Source organism: Coenobita brevimanus, chromosome 40 (assembly GCF_032717465.1).
Source record: "Coenobita brevimanus isolate Jiangsu-jjx chromosome 40, ASM3271746v2, whole genome shotgun sequence".
NCBI lineage: Eukaryota > Metazoa > Arthropoda > Malacostraca > Decapoda > Coenobitidae > Coenobita > Coenobita brevimanus.
Window position 1 is genome coordinate 4,344,660 of NC_136993.1, and position 23,549 is coordinate 4,368,208.

A 23,549-nucleotide genomic window follows, 5' to 3' on the forward strand; every position below is an offset into this window, starting at 1 on the left:
TAGGGTGCTGTACAAGCTGCTCTATGTTATCAACGATAGCAAGTGTGTAGGCTTGTTCACCAGGTGGATCAGTGAAAGGAAAGGAGAGCTAAAGATGATGGTTAACATTGAAATCTCCTAGAATGGAGATTTCAGAGAAAGGAGAATGGATAGAATGTGTTCCATCGTAGAAGTAAGGTAGTTGAAGAATTTTTGATAGTCTGTAGAATTAGGGGATAAGTAAGCAGCGCAGATACGTTTAGTCAGAGAATGACAGGAAAGCCGAAGACAGAGTGTAGAGAATTCAAAAGAATCAAGTTCAGGAACACGAGAGCAAGTTAAATCGTTGATACATATATACACAGCATCCACCTTTGGCTTTGAAATGAGTATAGAGAAAGTAGGAGGAAAGAGTAAAGTGTTTGCTGTCACTTGCCTCAGACAGCTGAGTCTGTCAAGAAGAGAAGGTGAGGTTGAGTGGAGGAGAGATGGCGTTCAACAGAAAGTTAGAGGAAAGGTCGCAAATGTTGCAGAAATGAAAAAGAAATGAGTCAGACAGTGGTTCCAGGCATCTCGCTGACTCATCAACAGAAGAGGGGGTGATGGTTGGGGAATTTATGGTCTCCCCCCTCCCTGAGGACTCCGAGGCCTGATTTTTTTATGCCATTTTAATTTTAACTTTGGAATTTTGAAAAGGAAGTGTAGTGTGTACTGTGCATGTAGCTTGGTGTTGACAGTTAGAGAAACTTGTATTGGAGAGCATGCTGGCCTACTCTCTATGTTTATGAGATACTTAAAAAGTTCAGGAATGGGGGATGGTCAGGGACTAGTCCCGAGGGCTGATGAAACGGGAGCTCCAGCTCTCCCTGTCATCAGCTTTCCATCCATCTTGGGAGTACTGCCCTGATCGACTGGTGCTACAGTCTACTCCTTTGAACAGTCTGCTCCTTGGTGGTGAACAACTGTTTTCTGTTGTTGTTTTTTTTCCCCCGTTGTTGTCATCATATTGTTCCTTGTTCCTCACTGACGTTTGTAATGGTTGACTTGCTAAAACTTACTCGAATCTTGGTTGTTCAGTTAGTTCAAATCTCTAGATTAAGGATGGTTAGGCTAGGTTAGGTTAAAGCGTAAAGATAGGAAGAGGTACTAAGAGTCGGCCTAGACGTATGTGAGGTGTCTGCCATTACACTTTGATAAACTGCCAATACAGCGGAAGGAACAAAATGAAAACAATTCGGAGGGAAACTGAACGTGACATGCTCATTTACCATCCCAAAAATAACCAGAAAAATAATAAAAAGATTATCAGGAAGAACTTACTTGGTACGGTGCTTCTGCTGCTTAAAATAAAGCTTATGTTTACCCCTTCTGCGTCTTAAAGTATAACGTACATTTACCCACTATTTATCTGTCTATCTATCTATCTATTGCCAGACGCCTTAGCCCCGTAAGGGATGGCCACAAATAAATCGCCTCCATGTCACCCTGTCCTGCGCCATTTCATTGCCCTGCTCCCAGAGGAAAAGTTTGAATGTAATGGAGATGTGTGGAGTGGCACATATGGATCGAGTGAGAGAACTGGGGTTGTTCGGGAGATGGCTGATCGAGTTGAGCAGAGGGTGTTGTGATGGTTTGGGCATATAAAGAGAATGGATAATGAGCAATTGGTGAAAAAGATAACTAGATCTGATGTGAGACGTGTAAGGACCAGAAATCTGTGAGCATGATATCATTTGCTGCAGAACTGAAGCACCAACGGCCTGTTCAACACCATCCCCAGGTGGGGACAGGACCACAGGCAATCCATCAGCTTCAGCCTCCACCTGGCTAGACCTCAATGCCTCCAAGGCAGAGAGAACAGGAGAGAGGTCAACACAAGGTTCCACAACAGAGACCTTAGGTGGATGGTCTTTAGATTCAGAGGACTCTGAAGAATCATGATGATGTTTACCAGGTACAGGTGTAACTTCGGACGTGCTGGACATAGCAGCACAAGGAGACAAGTCAACGTAGACATCCGCCACCACCACGGGACTGAGGAAATCTTCAGCCAGGGAAGTGGGGGCAGAAACAGTCAGAGTAGGGGGTGGGTGAACACCATTCTCACGTGCATTACTAACTTCGAGGACAGCATCCAGCAAATCACCAGATGGAGTGGTGGGCACTGTAATGGGTCGAGGTAACGTCTGGGACATTGAACAATTCACAGGTGTTCCAGAAAGGACAAAAGCATAAGTAACCCTGGGCTGAAAGAAAAGAGTCTGGGCCCTCCTCTTTGCTTCTGGAAATGATACCTTCTAACCGTGCAAATGGTCTAAATCTCCTTTTCCAGGCAGTATCGAGATCAGTTTCTAAAAGATACAGTATCGGTTCCCCCACGGAGATAACATTTAAGAGGTCCTGCATAGTTACTGGCATGTCTTGGTCGCCACAGGAGACACATACGTCAGGAAGACCAGCCTGTGCACGGCGGTAAGCGTGGCTAACATGTCCATACCTGACAGTGGACACACCACTTTGAGGCTGGCACAAACAGGTTCACTGGAAGTGACAGCCGAGCGAGTTTCACAGAAGCGGGAAGGTTAACCTTTCAAGTAGTCAGGAAGAAGTCGGGGTTATGGTCAGGACACCATCTAATTTCTTCTGCAGGCTTTCAACATTGACCACACTAAATGACTGCAGTTCATCCAACAGTCGTTCCTCAGAGTATCGGAGTTGTTCTCGGGAAATAATTACTCCCTTATATTGGTTAAAGGTAGCATGAGGAACACAGGTAACACTGACACCAGAAACAGAGGTCAGAGCCAGTAATCGGGAGCTCTCACCTGGGAAGGACACGTCAGTAAGGACGATTCCATCTCCTTGGGAAGATATTTTAGGTTCTCTCCCACACAGTGCAAATAAAAAATGTCCCATGCTAAGCCAGTGCCTAAAAACAATCTTTTCACAATAACTTTATCACCTACGTTTATCACCCATGTACACTTTTTTTTTTTTTCTAATATAAACTCAAACAGAATGAGCTACAATAACTTGCGTATATATACCTGTATACCTCCAACAGATAGATTATATGTGAAAAAACAGTGAGACAACGATAATGGATAGAAACACCTGATCAGATCCCAACAGAAAACACTCGTATATTGTATACTGGCGCTTTATTCTGGCATTGCACGTATACTGACAGTTAGTTATATGCATTGATCTTGATGTTATTTAGAAAACTGGCATAAATCTTACCTGAAGGAGGTAAAGGCAGAAGAACTCGAGCACATGGGTGGTGCGTGAGTGGTCAGCCGCCAGTCGAGGCAGATTGGATGTTTACATGACAAGGGCTGCCACCCGACGCTGGTGGCAGCTAGAGCACCTAACGTTACGGTTTCACTCACGTGAGAGTGGGAGATTAAAGTCGTGTAGGTAAAAAAAAAAAAAAAAAAGTCGTGAAAGTGGACTACAGTCAAGTCACGGCTTATGGGCTTTTCTTTTTCATGACCATAAATACTCAATATAGCCAAATTCAACTGACGACTGTGGTAACCTACAAACGGACCTCGATATATTGGACAAGTGGTCTAAAGATTGGCAAATGGAGCTTAACATGGACAAATGTAAAGTACTTAAAGTGAGAAAGACCGTCGTAGATAATTGATACAACTTAGATTATAAAATGTTAAATAAATCGGAATGCGAGAGATCTAGGAGTCATGATTAGTGAAGACCTCAAACCATGGCAACAGTGTAGGCTATTATTGTCAGAAATAAAGCAAATAGGGTCCTAGGATTGAGTTCGCGAAGTGTGAACAATAGGACATCTTAAGTGATACTGCAGCTTTACCTTGCATTAGTAGGGTGTAATTTTGGTATCCGTATTATTGAATGGATATAAATTTGTCAGAAAACGTACAGGGAAGAATGACAAAAATGATACACGATGTTTGGAACCTTTATGAAGACAAACTGAAGAGACTAATTTTGCACTCCCTAGAAAGATGCAGAGTAAGGGGAGAATTAACTTTTTTTTTTTTTTTTTATGCAAGAAAGAAGGAACAGAAGGTTAGGAGCGTGCAAGATTGTTCCCTTCAAGAAAAAGCAAACACAAGATAACAAAAGAGCCTGATTCAATATCTGTTCATTTCGAGATGCCTGGACACACTGAGTTTTAAAGACTGGAGGTCATAGGCAGTGGGAAATACAGGCCAAGGAAGACAGTTACAGAGTTGACCTGTTGCATACGTGAAGGACTGCGAGTAATGGTTAACTCTTGCATTAGAGAGCTGGGCAGGAAAGGGATGAGAATTTATTGCTAAACGGGTGTTATAGAACCACTGCATTAGTGGAGGAATGCAAGTAGACAGTTCAGAAGGACAGTGACTCTTGAAGTAATGATAAAAGAGAGCTAAAGATGCTACAGTGCGGTGAAAAGACTGAGAATGAAAGGAGCCAGTAATAGGAGACGTAATAAGACGAAAAACCTTTGATTCCACCTTGTTGAGATGAGATTTTGTGGGAAGCCTCCTCACATATGAAAGTTGTACTCTACACGGAGGCGAATAAAACCCGTGCCTAAGTTAACAACAGTGCACGGGTAAAGACAGCATGGAGTCAGCTTAGCCCACCTAATCTCTTCGAAGCAGATTTTACGAGGTAACATGATCTTTCCAATATCCCGAGAGAATGAAACCTCAGGTATGTTTAAAGATGATGCAGGATTGAATCTGATATTGTTAAAAATTAGAGGATACTCCAGCAGAAGATTTTAATGGATTGAAAGATGTAAGAACTAACTTTTTGAAACATTAAAAGCAACAAGATTACGTTTACCCCAGTCAGATATGAGCCAAGTCAGACATTCGGTGTGCCATAGCCTCATCCCTTGTTTGCTGAAGTAACTATTGAGATGGACGCTGCTGGAAGCAAATGGAAAGGTGAAAGATGGAGTCGTCAGCGTATGAGTGGATAGGGTTAGATATACAGCTTAGAGGGTCATTGATATGTAGAATGGAGATAGAGTTGGTGAAGGGTCAGAATACCACTATTGATAGCTCAAGGAGAACAGTGGCCGTCAACAGCAGTAGCTATAGAACGATCAGAGAGGAAGCTAGAGATGAAGGCACAAATAGGATAGAGACCATAAGACAGTAGTTTGGAAATTAAAGATTAATGCCAGACTTGACTGAAAACCTTTGAGATGTCGAGTGCAATGGCAAAGCTCTATTGCCAGAGAAGAGACACTGATGGAACTCATACTGACGACTGGAAAGGAGGTATTGATTGAATATGTCCTTTATTATTTATTTTTCTTAGGAATATATTCCACGACTGTCAAAATACAGGATTTTAAAGCATTGGACGATAGCTAGAGAGCTGCGGATGGTCACCCTTCTTTGGGACAGGTTTAATGAGTGCAATGTTCCAGCAAGAAGGAGAGGTACAAGTTGACAGACAATGGCGAAAGAGTTAACCTAATCACAGAAGCACAGTTCTTGAGGACAACAAGAGGGCCCCCATCATACCCATATACCTTGCCAGTATTTAGGCCAGTGATGGTAGAAAATACTTCAATTGAATAAATCTTAATGTCAGCCATGAGGAAGTCAGAGGGGGGAAGTGATTGAGGAACAGCACCAGAATCGTCTAAGATGGAACTGGAAAGAAAGTTTAAGCAAAACTTTCTGCTTTATCAATAGAAAAAACAGCTACAGAGCCATCAGAGTGGAAAAGAGGAGGGAAGGATGATGAGGTAAAGTTTTTAAAAAGGTTTTTGGCAAGGTATCAGAAGTGGAAGGAATTTGAATTGGAGAGTTCTGAGCATTTAGTTCGAATGAAATTATTTTTAGCAGAGCGAAGAACAGACCTAGCACGATTCTGGGGAGAAGCATAAACGAGATGAGATTCAGGGGTGAGTTGGGTCTGCTTTCTTTTGTAGGTCCTCTCTTTGTAGTGGACAACATTATAAAAAGTGTGATTATACCAAGTTTTTCCTTTTGCATTAGTCACAGGATAAGAGAAAGGAATGAATACTTCCAAGCCGGAGAAATTAACCTCTGTAATGTGTAAGGCACACTCAGATGGCTCTTGGCCATTGAAGCAATAATTATTCCAGGGAAAATAAAAGGAGTGCTGCCTGAGGGCCTCCCAATCAGCAGCTCCAACTATCCAGGACAAGGCAAGGTGACAAGGTTGTGATTGGAGGAACCTAACGGAGAGAACAGATTAACCATGTAAACAGAAAGATTAAGTGTAAGGAAGAGGTCAAGTATGTTGGAACTCTCTCCATGGCGGTCAGGGATACAAGTAGGGTGCTGTACAAGCTACTGTAGGTCATTAATGATAGAAAAAATGTAGGCTATTGCACCAAGCAGATCAGCGAAAGGAGAGGAAAGCCAAAGATGGTGGCGAACATCGAAATATTCTAGAATGGAGATTTTAGAGAAAAGAGAAATTGACAGATTTTTCCATCTTAGAAGTAAGATAGTCGAAGATTTCTTCATAGTCAGTAGTATTTTTGGAGATAAGCAAACAGCACAGATATATTTAGTCAGAGAATGGCAGGATAGCCGAATCCAGAGAGTAGAAAATTCAGAAGATTCAAGTTCAGGAACAAGAGAGCATGATATGTTGTTTTGTACATACACACAACAGCCAACGTTGACTTAGAAATGAGTAGATAAATATGGAAGATATAAGCAAGGTACTTAAAGTGAGCATACAGGATAGAACTAGAAGTAATGCTTTAACACTAGATAAATTCCGTTTTAGTAAGGGAATAAGTAGAAACTTGTTTTGCAATAGTGCAGTGGACGAATGGAATAAGCTTCTTATAGTCCTTCCAAAATATCGAGATCGTTTAGGCATTGTCCTTCACTGGAATTCCCCTACGTGCGACGTTGCCACAGTTTCTACTGGGCCAATTATCGGATTAGAGACAAAATTCAAGGGACAAACCTCACTCCCAGCTCACTATCTCTCTCTCTCTCTCTCTCTCTCTCTCTCTCTGCATGTGAAATCAACATTTTATGGAGATATATATCTATAAAAAGTCTATACGGTTTTATGAATTATTAGAATTTGAGGAAAAACCTCCTGACTGTCTGTCTGTCTGTCTGTGTGTCTGTGTCTCTCTGTCTGTCTGTGTCTGTCTCTCTCTGCATATAAAATCTACATTTTATGGAGATTTATTTCTATAAAAAGTCTATGCGGTTTTATGAATGATAGGTCCTCTGTTTGCTTTCTCTTCTAAAAAATACTTTTTTTTACATTGTAAATAAGTTTTTTTTTTTTCTCGACTGTGGAGCAGACGAGGGCGAGTAGTAGGGGTAGGAACTTATCTTTGATGGCGGTCAGAGAGGAAGTGACCTGCAGATTGACACCTGACCTACCCACACTGACTCACCTACAAGCGTGACAGAATTGGAAAGCAACGTTGCCAAGTGTTGAGGTACTTATAAAAAGTCATTGTTATTATTAAAAACAAAATGCATTTTCTTACACTATACAGCCTTAAGAGAGAATTATTTATACATATACCGTAAATAAATTTCATGTAGAAGTGGTAAATAGTTGACATGAGACAGAGAGATGTGTTTTGGTACAGATTCGGCAGCATCACGCGAAGGGGAATTCCCGTGAGCCTGAACGATCTTGATATTTTGGAAGGACTATAGTGATGATGTTGCTGCTCCTTCCATTGAGAGTTTCAAGTATATGACAAACAAGGGCTGGATATAAACAGTCTCCTAATAACCAGTACTAATTAATTCTTTTTTCCTTTTCGGGCTTCACGATAATACTTTCTTTTCTTCATGCACACTTTCCTATAAAATGCCCACGTCAGTTTTTCTATACGGCGAAGTGTTCCTTCTGATTTTCTTCCTGCCGCTGTTGGCTGAAAGTTTAGTGGGTTGAGGAAAGCCTACTTCCTTGCTATCACTGTCTTATTCTAGTAGTTTAATAATGTTGTAGGAGCTGCCTAGCATGGGCCAACTGGCGTACTGCAGTTATCCTCTCTTCCTATGTTCTTATGTACTACCAAACCTCCTACAAGTATATCACCTCTTCCTTCTAATTTTCTTGTAATTCTTCTTTTCTCTCTCTCTCTCTCTCTCTCTCTCTCTCTCTCTCTCTCATTCTTCTACTTCTTCCAAGTGGTAGTTGTGATGGACTGTGGAGTAGTGAAGCTTCAGAGAGAGAGAGAGAGAGAGAGAGAGAGAGAGAGAGATCTTTTGTTCTGTCTGCTCCTGTGCAAAGCTCCACCACTCAGCACAGAAAGGAATGGGCATGGGCGGGGTCATAGCAGAGTTTCCAATAAGTCGATGTTTTAGTCATTTGAGATATTCTTTTCTATTTTAAGCAAACTTTTGGAGATCTTTGCGAAATTATAGCAACAATAAAACATTTTTAACATAATTCTTATCGATTTTCTAAGGGCGCTTGTGTACAGCCTAATTCAAACACGTTATAGGAGCAGGTAATCGACACTGAAGACTTTGATTTGGCAACTTTGATAATGCCGCCACTTTTGCAATTTTTATGCATTATTATTTCTTAAAGATTCTCACTAAGTTTCAACGATACCTTAAACATTATAGAATATAATTTTTAGGGATTGTTTGCAGGTTTTTATGATTTTAGTCCCATTTTATGATCTTTGAAGAACAAAGTTAGCAAGTGGATGTTGTTTGGCAACTCTCGTTTTAGTTTGATGCGCGGCCACTAGGGGTCTGGTGAATGCGCAGATGGCGTCTTGGAAGAGAAAAGGCACTAAGAATATCACTGTGCTGACTTAGAGGTGTGGGATGCCACTAGGGGTGACGGTCGTGTGAATGTCGACTGACTGGAAAGCTTCGATCTTGTAATGCCATCAGTAGTGGAGGCCTGTCACCTGTTCCTATCCCTTTCAGTACCATGACAACATCTAAAAATCTCATTCTTGCTGTTTCACTTTGTTTAGTTTGGAGAATTTTCAAACTAGTGTGTGAGTTATATAAAGGCTGCATCAATCCTTCACAATGAGATATGGTATTGGAGCCTAGTCTTCAGCTGATGGAATTCCATGATTGACCAACTCTTTGCTGCCACTTGGAGATTAGAACCAGTGGGTAACACATGACCATCACCTCCATTGGAAATCTTAAAGACTAGACTATAGAAAAATATCTTAAAGATCATACTGCTTCAAGCAACCCAGAGTTTGTCCAGTAGACACGATTTGTAATGTCGATAACCTTCATTGATCTCTATACTACTGTCTTTTTCATTGCACTGTCATTACTGCTTGATGATTTTTATGGGAAGACTGTCGGTTAAAAGGGTTGGAAACAAACTATATTCTTCCATACAATGTCCTTTGCTTTTTTTTAATTTTTATATTGCCACTGCCAGACGATACTATCCACCTCACTGGAGACCTTGCTTATGAAAGGATTAGGAAAGGAAAAAGATATCCCCGGATACACAAACGTACTTGCGACCAATTCCAAATCGTAACTCAGGCTTTGATTTGCAGGAGGGACAAGAAGGATGTCGAAACATCTTGGCTCCTGGTCTATCTTAATGAAACGTAGCTGTGAGACGAGAATTATTGCAGATCATAACTGTTTTCTGCAGGGCGGTCAGGGAAGGCAGTGCAAAAATCTTCCCTTGTCTACTTTTTCCATGTACATATTTTTAGTCACAGTTTGGACTCCCTGCATATGTACCTAAGCGAAAGATTTATCGCATCAGCAAGAAATGGGGGCAGGGGTCGGGAGGACAACTCTGTAGTATAGCAGCTAACTTTTTTGGATATCTCAGCCAATTTTGAAGTTACAAGAAAGATAGACACCAACTTGGAAATTGCATAAAAATCCTCAATTATTTTCATTTCATAGACAACCCGTAATTCCCAATAGTTTTTCCGTAAATCGAGGAAACGATTTTTTATAAGGCAGATTAGCGTAACAGCCGGCTGTGCAAGAAGTATTGGTCTAAGGCTGCGTGGGTAGTGCAGCAGTATTCTCCGATGATTGCTGAGAGAGTTGGTTTTAGGAAGTGTGAGGGAATATTTTTGGTGTAATCTAATAAGTTCTTTTTAGTTTTTTCAGGTCAGGAAATCAGAGGAAGATGATGAGCCACATGAGTCAATATTCAGCACTGCCTGACTTCATCGCTTCCTCGCTCTAACAAGTTCCACACTTTCAATGTGGACGCCTATTACATGTTCCCTTTATTTACGACAGGGAATGGATCGTAAATGTATTCCAAAATTCCATCCCTGAGTCGTAGGAGAATGACCCAAGTTCCTGGCAGGATGATTTGACACTGTCTAGGGACATATAATTTTCAAGGTGCCACTAGTCAGTTATTTCTGAGACAGATTTTAGTAGTTGGAGGGATATAATGCTTGAAATACTTTAGTTTATAATTACATTAATAAAATAATCTATATATAGCTTGTAGGAAGTATCCGAGAGCGTCTTTGTCACCAAAACGGTTAACAGGGAATCCTGTCACCTCCTGGATTCGAACCGGTTCGCATATGGCAAGATCTTCGCTGCGTGAGTTTTCTCCCATCAACTTAAAAGTCAAAGTCGTTAGGGATATGACGCCGCCGCCGCCGCCGCCGCCGCCGCAGCCGCAGCAGCAGCAGGAGGCAGGGTTTATCTGAGCATGAACACAGTGCACTGCAGGCTGGATTTACCCTTTTTCTGCAACCCATCCTCCTCCTTTCGGGAAGCAGGGAAGATGAGGGAAGTTTGTGTAGCCCGACAGCAAAATTACCAGGTTACATCCGCGCCACCACGAGAAGGCGTCCCTCTCCAGTGTTAGAATCATATTCATAAAAGAATCGCGACATCACGTTTTGACCTCGCCACTGCAATATCTTCTTGTGATTTTATTCATGCAAATTCTAGTCGATCTTATAGAGCTCAAGAGAGACTTTTCGAAACGCTGGGGTTTGGATATTATCAGCAATAACTGCAGCACTGTACTCTTTATTCTCTAACCTGGCCTTTATTTACCCTCTCTCCATCGTGACTGCTGAGTTGTGGCAGTAGATTAAAACTAGAATGATACAAGTCAAAGGGAAGTGCTGCGCGGAAAGAAAGTAGAGCCTGAGCATTGTCCTTATCAGTCACTTAGCTACATGAAGTAAGCTACAAAATGACGAAAATCTGGTTCAATTTTAAATATAAATGGTAAAGAACAGTGCTGTCTTAAGCTCATAAAAGCGTCTGAAAGCAGCAGAAACAAATTTAGAATGACGCAGTTACAGCGAAATGGTTATCCTGATTACTTTCAGGCTATGTAACAAGGCTTTCCTTTGACCCAGTTTAGGTGGTGATGTAGAGCTTGTGGTGGGATAATGTCGCTGTGTTAGAAGCAGATTTAGAGAATATTACCATCGCTACCTCAGTACAAACCTTTTATTATGTCATGGAATAAGTGATGTGACGCAAAAAAATAGTTTAAATGGGGTAAAACCTCAGGTACATTCCGTTACGATTAATTTGGTTTGGTTTGGTTGGCTTTGATTTGTTTTAAACTGCAGAATTATATTGCTTTTACCTCTCCGTCGTGGGGCTTCCATTACACAAGGTAATAAGTGAAATGGTTGCAATTACTGTTCACAGGTCATAGTACTACATATGAAGTGTTGGTCGAAATACAGTACATGGGAGTACATAGAAAGTACATAGTCGTATGTCACAGTTATATCAAGTAGCATTTGTTAGTGGAAAGAAGAGTTAGGACGACCAAGATGATGATGATGATGATGGTGATGATCATAATGATGATGATGGTACGGTTGATGATGATGATGATGATGATGATGACGATGTTGATGGCGTCAATTTTAAGTATTAAGCCAGGTGGCTTAGTTTTGGATTAGGTGGGTTTTCTCAACACATGCTGTTGTTACGTGAACGCAGCAGCGTATGTCCGTAGAAGTGTTATATTCACTGAGCTACAAACCCTAAAGATAAAACCAACCCAAGGGAACCTACACTGTACATGTTGGAGGCCATAGCATGGGTGGCGAGGGGCAGCGTGGTGACCGGACACGAGAGGCTGGATGTACGATGGCGAGAGTTGTTGTTGTCGTTATCACAAGCTCGAATGCATACTTATTTATTTATTTATTTTTATACTAGGAAGAAGGAATCAATGGCTAGAAGCCCGCATGATTGTTCCCTTAAAAAAAAAAAAAAAAAGCAAGATCCGTTCATGTCGAGATGCTTGGACACACTGCTTTTAAAACCCAGTGGACAGCAGGAAGCCGATCATTTCGGTTGCACCCCGAGGTCTTTTGTTGAGATTATACTGAAGGACTGCCTGTGTTGTGATAATGTGGTGCATGTTTTGAGTGTGTTGTGGTGTAGAGGGATGCATGACAGTGTGGGCATAGTGGACTGTTTGTGAGCTGTATTTTGTGTTGTTACTGTGTCAGGAAATGATGATGAGCATATCGCAGTCTGGTTCGGTGTACTCGTATCTCACTGGGTAGCGGAGTATCGTAAACTGAGGATTCAGTAGTGCGCGTTGCGAGTTAAAACTGGAAATGTTGAAGGGAGATGGGTTTACAAAAATTAACTCCTTCATCCTGATTCCTGGGGTGATCTCTCCTACGCTCGATAAAATAATTTTGGTTGTTGCAAGAGGGATAAATTGGTCTATTGGCAGCAACAGTTAAATGAAAAGGACGTCCTCGGATTGAATGGGGTTTTGTTTCTTTGTGAAGGCAAAGTATCCTGTAGGAGTTTACTATTATTATTATTATTATTATTATTATTATTATTACTTTGCTTAGTAACCCTCTTTTGGAAATTCCTTGGAAGGTGCAACGCGACGGAAATAATGATGCTTATAATGTTATGGAGAGCTTAAAACTCTCGTAAAGGGATGAGAGGTTTCTCAAAAAAACATATAATTTTTTATTTAGCCTAATTATTTCAAAGAAGCATTGTTTCCGATGAAAGTTCCACTGCAAACAATGCCTTCAGGATCAGCAGTAAGTTAGCCTAACACCAGCTAAACTACACAGCAATTTAGCACTTGTAATATAAAGGACTTAAATTATGGTAGTCGACTGTCATACCAGTCTCTGGGCCAACATATCTGGTAGTGTATTTATTACAGTTTGCTTGTGCTTGATGCCGGCCATACGTATCGGCCATGCGGTGATGAGGGATGCCATAGTGTTGCTGTTAAGTTCATTGGACCAAAGAACTCGTACCACAGTTCCTTTGTGTATTTCAGGCAGGGGTGTGGCTGTGGGAGGCGGGAAAGTGTCTTAAGTTCATCCTAAGTTATTTGTTATAACTCAGCCCTCACTACAACACCAAAGGACACTATTCTTGTAGGATTATAAGGATCATCACAATAATTTTGTTCTTTGCCGGAATACTGTATTTCTGCGTTTGGCACGACAGCAGTGTATTCTCTATTATGTTATAGAATTTAAGTCGATATAAGTAAGACGGATAATAGTATTAATATCAGTATTAGCAGCAGCAGCAGCAGCAGCAGCAATAGTAGTAGTAGTAGTAGTAGTGGTAGTAGTAGTAGTAGTAGTAGTGGTGGTGGTATAAATAGTAATAGTAGTAGTAGTAATAGTATTAGTAGATGCAACCCCAGGTTCATCTGAATGTGAACCCAGTGGCCCGCTGGACGCATTTATCCTTCTCTTGTAGTCCATCCTCCTCCTTTCGGGGGATAGAGAGGGAACTGAGGCAATTTAGTATGGCCAGGTTACGAAGCCACCCGGTCATGTCCTTGCCGCCACGTGAAGGCGTCCCTCTGCAGTGCCGAAGACATAAATAACATGGAAAAAAAATAATGTGAGTGAAATATCCAAATACTTGTTGGGCTGCTAACCAGTATAAGACGAATGGCCGCGTTCTCTTCAGCTAACAAATATTTGCACTAACAAATATTTCGTGTTTATATATTAGTGAATGTTATTTACTGAAAGTACGTCGGTATCAGCAAGAAAAAAATGGGAGAAATGGAGTTCCCCCGAGCTAAGCCCTGTATTGGACTATATAGCCCCGCTAGGGTTACAGGAGGGAGCTACCCCTCCCGGCACGGCAGCCCGGGCGAGGCTCGAACTCGCAATCCCCCGATTACGAGTCCAGCGCGCTACCACTGTGCTACCGCGCCCCTTGGTATCAGCAAGAGAACTCTCACAGTACCTCGCGAACTTGTACTTTTGCATATGGCAGGTAAAAATTCTTAGATGTAATCGTGTGCCGTTTATGTCTACTTACCTCCCAGCCTTGTAAATGGCTTCCTGGTTCACTCAGTTTAAAGCCATCTGAAGTAGAAAGAGTTATAAAAATGACAGGAAGGATGGGAGAAATAGAAGAGATGAGGACAGACACAGAAAAAGAATAATGAGGGTGAAGTAAGAAGTAAGCAGCACTGCATTAGTAAGTGGATGATTGTCACCGCCACCTACTACTTCACCTACCTACATAAAAATAATAAAATAGCTTAGAGGAGAGCATAAATACGTAATACTGTATGCCATGTTCCTGTGCATAAAAAAGGAAGAGGAGCGAGAAGACCAACCAAGCCCACGAGACTGGCCCAAGAGTCTGTAAGGGGTCGCTGCGGGAATGGATGGGCGGTGTTCAGTACAATCTCCATTATTTCCTTCAGAACATTGATTTTTTTCCAGGACCTTGTATGGTTTTATTCAGGAGATATATTTCGCAGAGAGGGAAGTAATTACAGATTTCACGGGAACATCATCTTTATCATTTTTACTATTATGAAGTGTACTAATATTCTGCAGTTCACCAGTCCACTATGAAGGGTTTCCCCTAAGCTGGAGAAAATGGTGTGGGTGTAACATATTATTAAGGAGAAAATCCGTCCTGGTAAAAAAAGCAAACATAATAAAGACGATAATAATAATAGTAACAACAACAACAACAACAAATAATCACAATCATAATAATAATAATAATAATAATAATAATAATAATAATAATAACAATAATAATAATAATAATAACAATAATCGAAGTAGTAGTAATAATAATGGTGATTATAATAAAAATGATAACTAGAAAGCCCTCAAACAGGCATACCGCCGCCAGTGCCATTGCCGTTGAAAAGGATCCTGATCCTGATCAGTGGATATAGGATCCGGATCTGGATCCGGATCTGCTCCAAAATTTAATCAATTCTTTTTTGGTCCATGACCCACATTTCACAAAATTTCATTCAAATTCATTGAGAACTTTTGGAGATATTGTGCGGGATACTTCGAATCCGGATCCGGCCCAAAATTTAATAATCTCTTTGTTAGTCCATGGCCTACGCTTCCACAAAATGTTATCAAAATCCGTTCATAGCTTTTTGAGTAATCCTGCTATCAGACAGACAAACCAACGCGGGGTAAAGCATAGCCTCCTTGGCTGAGTTAATGATAATTATAACCACCACCACCACCACCACCACTACCCACCACCACCACCACAACCACTAAAAACAACAACAACAACAACAACAATAATAATAATAATAATAATAATAATAATCTCAGTAAATTGAGCTAATCAGACGTAGTGACAGGAAAAAACTTAACAGACTGAAACATTACATTGACGTGAAGTGCACAAAGTTAATATACTGTAATACATTTTCATCTTTTTGACCTGATATTAACACTGAAAATACATTCCGCCATACCGTTTGCCTTGTTCTACCCAGAGTGCAGAGTGGTGGTGGAGGTACTGAAGAACGAAGCAAGATGGTTGATGCTTCGAACAGTCTCGAGTGAACCAAGGGACGTAAATATTAGGCAGTATTAGCAAAAGGAAGCACTTGTAATGGAATTATGGTAAATTTGGGTGAAAGAAGTTAATTATTTTTTCCTTAATTATTAAAGCTTGTAAAAATTACTGTTTGAGTATATAATAACAATAATGATAATAATAATAATAATAATAATAATAATAATAATAATAATAGTTTTAATAATAATAATAATAATAATAAGTTTTAATAATAATAATAATAATAATAATAAATAATGATAATAGTAATAAATAAATAACTAAATAAATAAATAAATAAGTAAATACTACTACTAGTACTACCAATGATAAAAATAATCTGCATATATTATGAATTATTTTGGCCATTTTTTTTATTTGTAATGTACCATGTGAATAAGTGATGACGCAGCCCTGAGGGGATATTCTCCCGCTTTTGGTCTGATCAGCTAGTCAGGTCAGGTGCGGGTAAGGGGATGGGTCTGTTATGATGTGGCAGGGGTAAACCAGTTCTGCTGTCGGGCCCTGCTGTGGATGTCACTGATTGCATTGCGCAGTTGACCCTTGTGCGTTGTGATGCAGTGAGGATCTGTCCGTTCTCCCCTTTGGGGCTAAGATGCGAATAAATGTGTTTGAATGGATGAGTAAATGGAGAGTGAGTCGTCCTGTCTCGGCTACCTCCCTTTCCTTGGGGGAAGCAGCCTAGGTATATAGATAGATAGATAGACCATGTGTTGTACGGAATGGATCACTGTTACCGTATACCAGGAAAATAATTTACAGTATACACAATTTTATATGTGTCTTACGAGTTATTGTTCCTGCCAGGCGACTTCAGCCAGCATGGGAAGGGCCTTTCCATTGTGTATTAAAGCAGCATCGTCCAATTACACATCTTCAGTGCATATTCATGGCTTTCAAATCACCCATATAAATTGAAATCGTCTTCCCCAATCACACATCATCAGTGAATCTCCATGAATATCAAGGGTATAATTATCCTTATAAATCTATATCTTATCCGCCATTCGACATTTGTATTGAATGTCCATATCATGTTATTATCCATATGTATTTAAATTTGATCTGGCATTCAGGTATCTTCCGTAAATATCCAGGAATGCCACATTAGTAATCTTATTCTAAATCTTATCCACCATTCACAGTGTTATCCATAAATTATCATATATTTAAATCTCATCAGTCATTCACACACAAGCTCCACCCACTCAGTAAGACTCACGCTGTCACACCAACCCTCTCTTTTCCTTCCAAGCTGGTAAAAACACACACTGTACTTTTCAACCAAACTTTTGTGGAATTCTGATGCGAGGCGGAGAGCTGATGTCCAAATTGGTGATATTTGGAGTAATCGACATGCCCGACCATTACTGCAGGGGGACGAGCCGTGGACGAGCCGAACTTAACCATTACGAGTGACGGACGCTAGGGTTAGATACGGGGTGGGAAGAGGGGCGTCAGGGATTATATTTATAAAGTTTAGTAAGCTTAAGTTCTATATACAGTTCCTTATATATACATTTCACTCATACTGATACAAAACACATATGTAAGACTGAATATTATGATAAAAATACGCAAACAAAATCCAGTGTTATGGAGATATGTTTATTCTATGTACTGAACTGTTTTTAATTTGACTTTAAAATTATCATCTTTTCATCTTAACTGCTCAGGTATAGCAACAGATGGACGCTAGAATACGATGCTAGTCACGAAGAAATGCAATAGAAAAGATGTAGAGCACTGAGTTGTCTTTTTCAGCTAATGAGCAGCGTGAAATAAGCTGCAAAAGGACAAAAATCTAGGCCAGGTTAGAGTAAAAACAGTACAGTTGGAACGCATTATAAATACGAAACCTGTACGCGAGACGTGGCTGAAAATTGGTATCTTTGCGTCATTATCCCTACTTACCCATTCCAGTCCACCACCACTCTCCCTCGCGGCACAAAGAGCCATGATATTTTCTTAATTCCTGGCGTATACCAGCTTTTCTCGAATTCTGTCAAGAGCAGGAAGGGCTGAGGGTTGTGGCTGCGTGTGGCGGGCTAACAGTGACACACACACACACACACACACACACACACACACACACACACACACACACATACCTGGGCCAAACAAAGAACAGGAACATGATTTATCTCGTATTCTTTACTGGTTATAGAAAATATTATTAAAATTTGCTGTAACTTTGAACTACAGGGGAGGTTTCCTGAATAATAATAATAATAATAATAATAATAATAATAATAATAATAATAACAAACTCTATGGCTGAAGGACGACTCTTAATTTTTATTTTTATTTTACGCAAGATAACCTCAATAAGCTTCGGCTGATCGTCATGTACTAAATAGCATTCATTAATAGGGATTCCGTAAAGGATTAAACTCATTGGTTTATAAACTGAATATTTGGTGTTCGGCAAAGAAGAGAAAGTAAGAGGAATGGTGCGAAGAACGAGACAGAGAAAGTGATGCAAATTTGGGGGTAAGATGTGGAAGCAGGATCTGAGAGGAAAATGATGCAAAGTATAACACAAACGAGCAAATAAGTAACTGAGAAGCCCGTGTTTCTTCCCCTTACCCCAAAGACGTCTTGCTGCCTCTAGAAGAATTTGTTAGATTTGGGTGACCACTGAACAAGTTAGAGGTCTATCTATCTATATACCTAGGCTGCTTCCCCCAAGGAAAGGGAAGTAGCCGAGACAGGACGACACACTCCTCATTTACTCATCCATTCAAACACATTCATTTGCATCTTAGTTCCAAAGGGGAAAACGGACAGATCCTCACCGCACCACACCGCACAAGGGTCAACTGCGCAATGCAATCAGTGATATCCGCAGCAGGGCCCGACAGCAGAGTTGGTTTACCCCTGCCACATCATAACAGACCCATCCCCTTACCTGCACCTGACCTGACTAGCTGATCAGACCAAATGCGGGAGAATATCCCCTCAGGGCTGCGTCATCATTTATTCATTCACAATTTCTCTCCATTTATTTCTGTCACGCACAGCCACTCTTCCTTGCTCAACAGACATCCCTCTCGCATCCAGCGCTCTCTTCACATTGTCCATCCATCCTATTCGTGGTCTTCCTCTCAGCCTTACACCTCTCACATCAGATCTAGTTATCTTCTTCACCAATCGCTCATTATCCATTCTCTCCATATGCCCAAACCATCGCAATACCCTCTGATCAACTCTACCAGCCATCTCCCAAACAACTCCAGTTCTCCTTCGCACCTCATCATTTCGCACTCCATCCATATGCGTCACTCCACACATACTCCTCAAACACCTCATCTCCATTACATTCAAACTTTTCCTCTCTGCTACACCTATATTCCATGTTTCAGCCCCATATAACGCAGTCGGTACCACAACACCCTCGTACAGCCTTCTCTTTACATCCATTCTAAGCGAACGACATCTAAACACTTTTTTCATTCCCTTTGGTCCTAAAACATCTCTCTATTATTTCCGTACCTAAACGATTATTATTTTCAGCTTAAGAGAGACGCTTCGTACAAGAGTAGCATAGAAAGCTTATGCCAGCAGAGTCACTCCGTTTCCATCATCAGTACTCAATTTATCACGTACAGGGCTGTTGCATATTGAATTTTAATGTGGAATTCTGAAATGGACAAAAAAGTAGACAGCTGTGTTCATCACAAAACATGTAAATACTGAAATTAAATAAAAACCTGACAGTTGAAGTTGTTTAATTCTGTTTATAATTATTGCCATAAAAAAATAGACATTAAAAATCATGTTGAAATGTAAACACACACACACACACACACACACACACACACACACACACACACACACACACACACACTATAAAATAAGCATGGAATGTAAATATATAGAGTTAAAATGTAATGCCAGTAGAGCCGCTTTCAAAATTTACTGCATTTTTCACCCAGGAGTAGCTGAGAAAGTAGGTGACATTTTCTGGTAATGAATATACTTGTTTGAGAAAACCTAACCAACAGTGTTTCTTAAATATTTGCACACACATTTACGTATAATTTAATTGCACAGATTTTTCTTACAACTTGAAAATTCATAAGTTATTCGCATGGAGAGTGGTTAAAAATATACAAACTGAAATTAAGGCGATGATAATTATGGATATTGCGGTAATAATAATAATAATAATAATAATAATAATAATAATAATAGCAATAATAATAATAATAATAATAATAATAATAGCAATAATAATAATAATAAAAATAATAATAATAATAATGATAATAATAGCAATAATAATAATAATAATAATAATAATAATAATAATAATTTTACTTCTAACATCTTCGCTGTGATGATAATTACCACCATATTAAGAGTGAAAAAAATCATGAGTGGCAACTTTATTATTTTTGTATTTTTTTTTTCAGCCATACATCGCCACCAACATAATAAGCTTTGCGCCAATAAGCTTTTGAACCTTTCACAAAAATGGTGTCCTAACTCTCACTGAAGCTATGGTGCCAGACGGCGTTCTCAGCTTCGGAGAGACTTTACAGAATATAAAGAAATAAGATACAGCCTTCATTGATGCCTTTACGACAAGAAAACTCCCTTAGGCCGATTCAAATGCTGTAATAATTAACAACTCAAACGTCCTAGTAATGAAGAGATTAATTTGGTGTTTTTAGGCGATTTTGATGAAGACTGTCAATGATATTACAAAAAAGGGAAATAGCTTCCCCCATTGAGACCCATTCGTATTTTATTGTTTTTCTGATTGCCGCTAATTGCTTTTATTCAACTACAAGAAAATTCCCAGGTCAAAATTAGTTATATGATTGTAATCACGGGAATATAGATGGCTGGTCAAATACCATCCAGAGCTAAATAAGTCTCATGAAAAATAGAGGGAAAAAAAAAAAAAAAATGATGTAGATGAAGGCTCTCAGGGCTTGGATTAGATATGCAGTTAAATATTAAATGTTATCAGAGGAGTACATGCGGCTGGCGAAAGTAAGGACGAGCTAATAAATACACAGTATGTAAAAACTTTACATATCTATATCTATATCTATCTATATATCTATCTATCTATCCCACTAAAGTAGCTACATCTTTTGAGCCGTGTTCCAGTTGGCTCTGGTGATTTCGAATGTTTTTTTTCTCAGCTACATATTTGACACATTTAAGAGTACTGTTATCTTGTATGTTAGTGATTCACACCCTGGCGATATTAACCTTTTATTCGAAGGACGTCCTTTTAATTAGATTATAATTCCTACCAACAGATGATATTTTTTATCGTTTCTGTCGTGTTGCCTTCAGAGAGATAACTGAACTGGTAGCGTCCCCCTTTTAAAAAATTTGTTTAACTAGTCATGGAAAACGAGAAAATAATATTTCTTCACAAAATAAATACTTTTCATGCTCCCTAAACGTGCTGGAGGTGGTGGCCATATTGTAAAATCTGTCATAAATAATTTATTCTTGCTATCTACAGACGATTTATTGACTTATTTATTTTTTTCCAGGTTGGATCTCACTTTTAGCAAGGAAAGGATCACTGAAGGCAGTTCCCAATTACTCCAGCTGGAAATAAATAAAATATAATGGAGGTTCAAAAATACAACATGACATTAGACGCCTGATGAGGTGATACATGTGCCAATAACACACGAAGGAAGAAAACACTGAAAATAACCCCGCAAAACGGATGATTCTCTTGTCTGGAGCCGAGAGAGAGGCGGCGGCCATGTTGTGAGAGCAGAGAGAGCACCAAACGGCGTGAGAGAAAACGGAGAAAAATTAAGGGTAAACACGCCTCTGTCACGCACCCACCTTCAACGCTGCCTTGTATTATTGCGCTATTGTATCAGCCACCGTAGCCACGCCGGTGTAGTGCAGGGGGATGAGGGGGTACGGTGAATCCTCATTATTTTCGTAGGGGTCACGGTGCACCCCTACTATTTTCGTAATAGAAAAAAATATACTGTTATAATTTTTCTGTGAGGTCAAAGATATCCTGCTCAAACCCTATCCACGGGAGGGGCCATCCGTTCATCCATCCTACCGTGTGTGTGTGTGTGTGTGTGTGTGTGTGTGTGTGTGTGTGTGTGTTTATAATATCACTGTAAGAGTAATGTACATGGAATACAGTACAAATGTTTGCGTGAAGATTTTGAGTAATCCAGTACATATCACACTTATATTACTACTGCTACTACTACTACTACTATTACTACTACTACTACTACTAATGAACCCGTTGGCCAGTGTTAAGTAGGTATTGTCAATGTGTGTGATTAAGTACTAGGGTATGTATCATGAATCCTGGGAGGTACTACCATGGGAGTGAAGTGTGGCAACAAGCTTGGTAACCACCCACACAATCATCATTCTCAGGCGGGGAACTCAGCCACAAGTACAGCCGTTGAAGTAGTAGTAATAATAATGGTCATTATATTAAAAATACATAATAACTACAAAGCGCTCAATCAGCGCATACCGCCGCCAATGCGGCCTTCCTCTGAGTGACTACATAGGTTCGTATTCTCGTCAGTTAAGGAGACTTCCGTAGCATCTCATCTTTTATGATTTATTTTTGGATATGGCTGATTATCCTTTTGCATGATATCTATGCAGAGGATGACGATATTAAAATTATATATGTAGCACTAGCACGGAGAACGACAGTCCTGTGTAATATGCCAAATGAGTAGCTTATTAAAAGGTGTTAGAGAGGTTCCTTAACCAACGACAATTGGGGCCACTGAGTCAAAGTCCAAACTGACACTTACATTGTTGCAAATCTTATTACACATTTCAAATTTCTTTTTTCCTCACATCTTCCAACGAATGTTGTGAAGTAATCAGCTCGTTTTGCCACGATGTATACCTTTTAAGAACATACAAAACACCACCTGCACCATGACCAACCCAATACGAGGATTCCTCAAGCGGATGCATAGCGTGGAAGCAATGCAAGAACGATTTCCTGTAATTTCGAAATTAATCATTTTCCATAAAAAACAGTCAGATGGAGCCTGACACAGTAGTGGGTGTGAAGGAGATGTTACTCTGTTCCCAGTGTGTACTGCAAGTGTGTGTGTGTGTGTGTGTGTGTGTGTGTGTGTGTGTGTGTGTGTGTGTTTCTGCCAGTGTCAATTAACTTTCCGTACAAAGCAGGGTGTTACAAGCTGTTATCCATCAGACTGACCAAATGTAATTAGTTCTACATGGAGGACGATCTCTTCTATGCCCCATCTGTTTTCGACCACTGGTAGCCTAACTGGTGGCAAAATATATAATACAGATAAATAAGACACAACTAAAACACAATGAAACAAATATAATAAAAATAACTAAAATGCAACAATAAATAATACAAATGAATTATACATAAATACAAATGTAATACTAACACTGATTCTCCTTCATTTTCAGGGTATTCTTTGAAATGCATGGAGAGTACCTCTCTTAATTACCAGAACTGTTAACATTTAATATCGAACACAGAAAGTAACACGTAAATGAGGTTCACAGATGTATAATTTGTACTGGGGACCATAGAAAATATAACCTTAGTAGCCACTGGTACATAACAATGAGACTGTGAATGATATGTTGCCAGACTATTGAAGAGTGATAACAGGCACTGGTCTCTCCTAAACTGAATAAAATCATATTATAGGGGTAGGAAAGATGCACACAAGGAAGGCGTCATGATAAAGAATGTCGTATATTAACTGAGATAAAGTTTGATAACAAACACGCCACAGGAACATGGCG

General features: G+C 39.9%; 1 protein-coding gene across 1 annotated transcript in view; it reads right to left on the reverse strand.

The window, feature by feature from the left end:
* Nucleotides 1-2,577: 2,577 nt before the first annotated feature.
* LOC145397255 (uncharacterized) overlaps nucleotides 2,578-23,549 on the reverse strand; it is a gene marked incomplete at its 5' end in the record, with an annotated part of 71,092 nt that continues 50,120 nt past the window's right edge. The window contains 3 exons of the mRNA XM_080270452.1: nucleotides 2,578-2,758; nucleotides 11,956-12,076; nucleotides 13,129-13,233. Coding sequence (XP_080126578.1) covers nucleotides 2,578-2,758; nucleotides 11,956-12,076; nucleotides 13,129-13,233 — 407 coding nt within the window. The remainder of the gene's footprint in view (nucleotides 2,759-11,955; nucleotides 12,077-13,128; nucleotides 13,234-23,549) is intronic.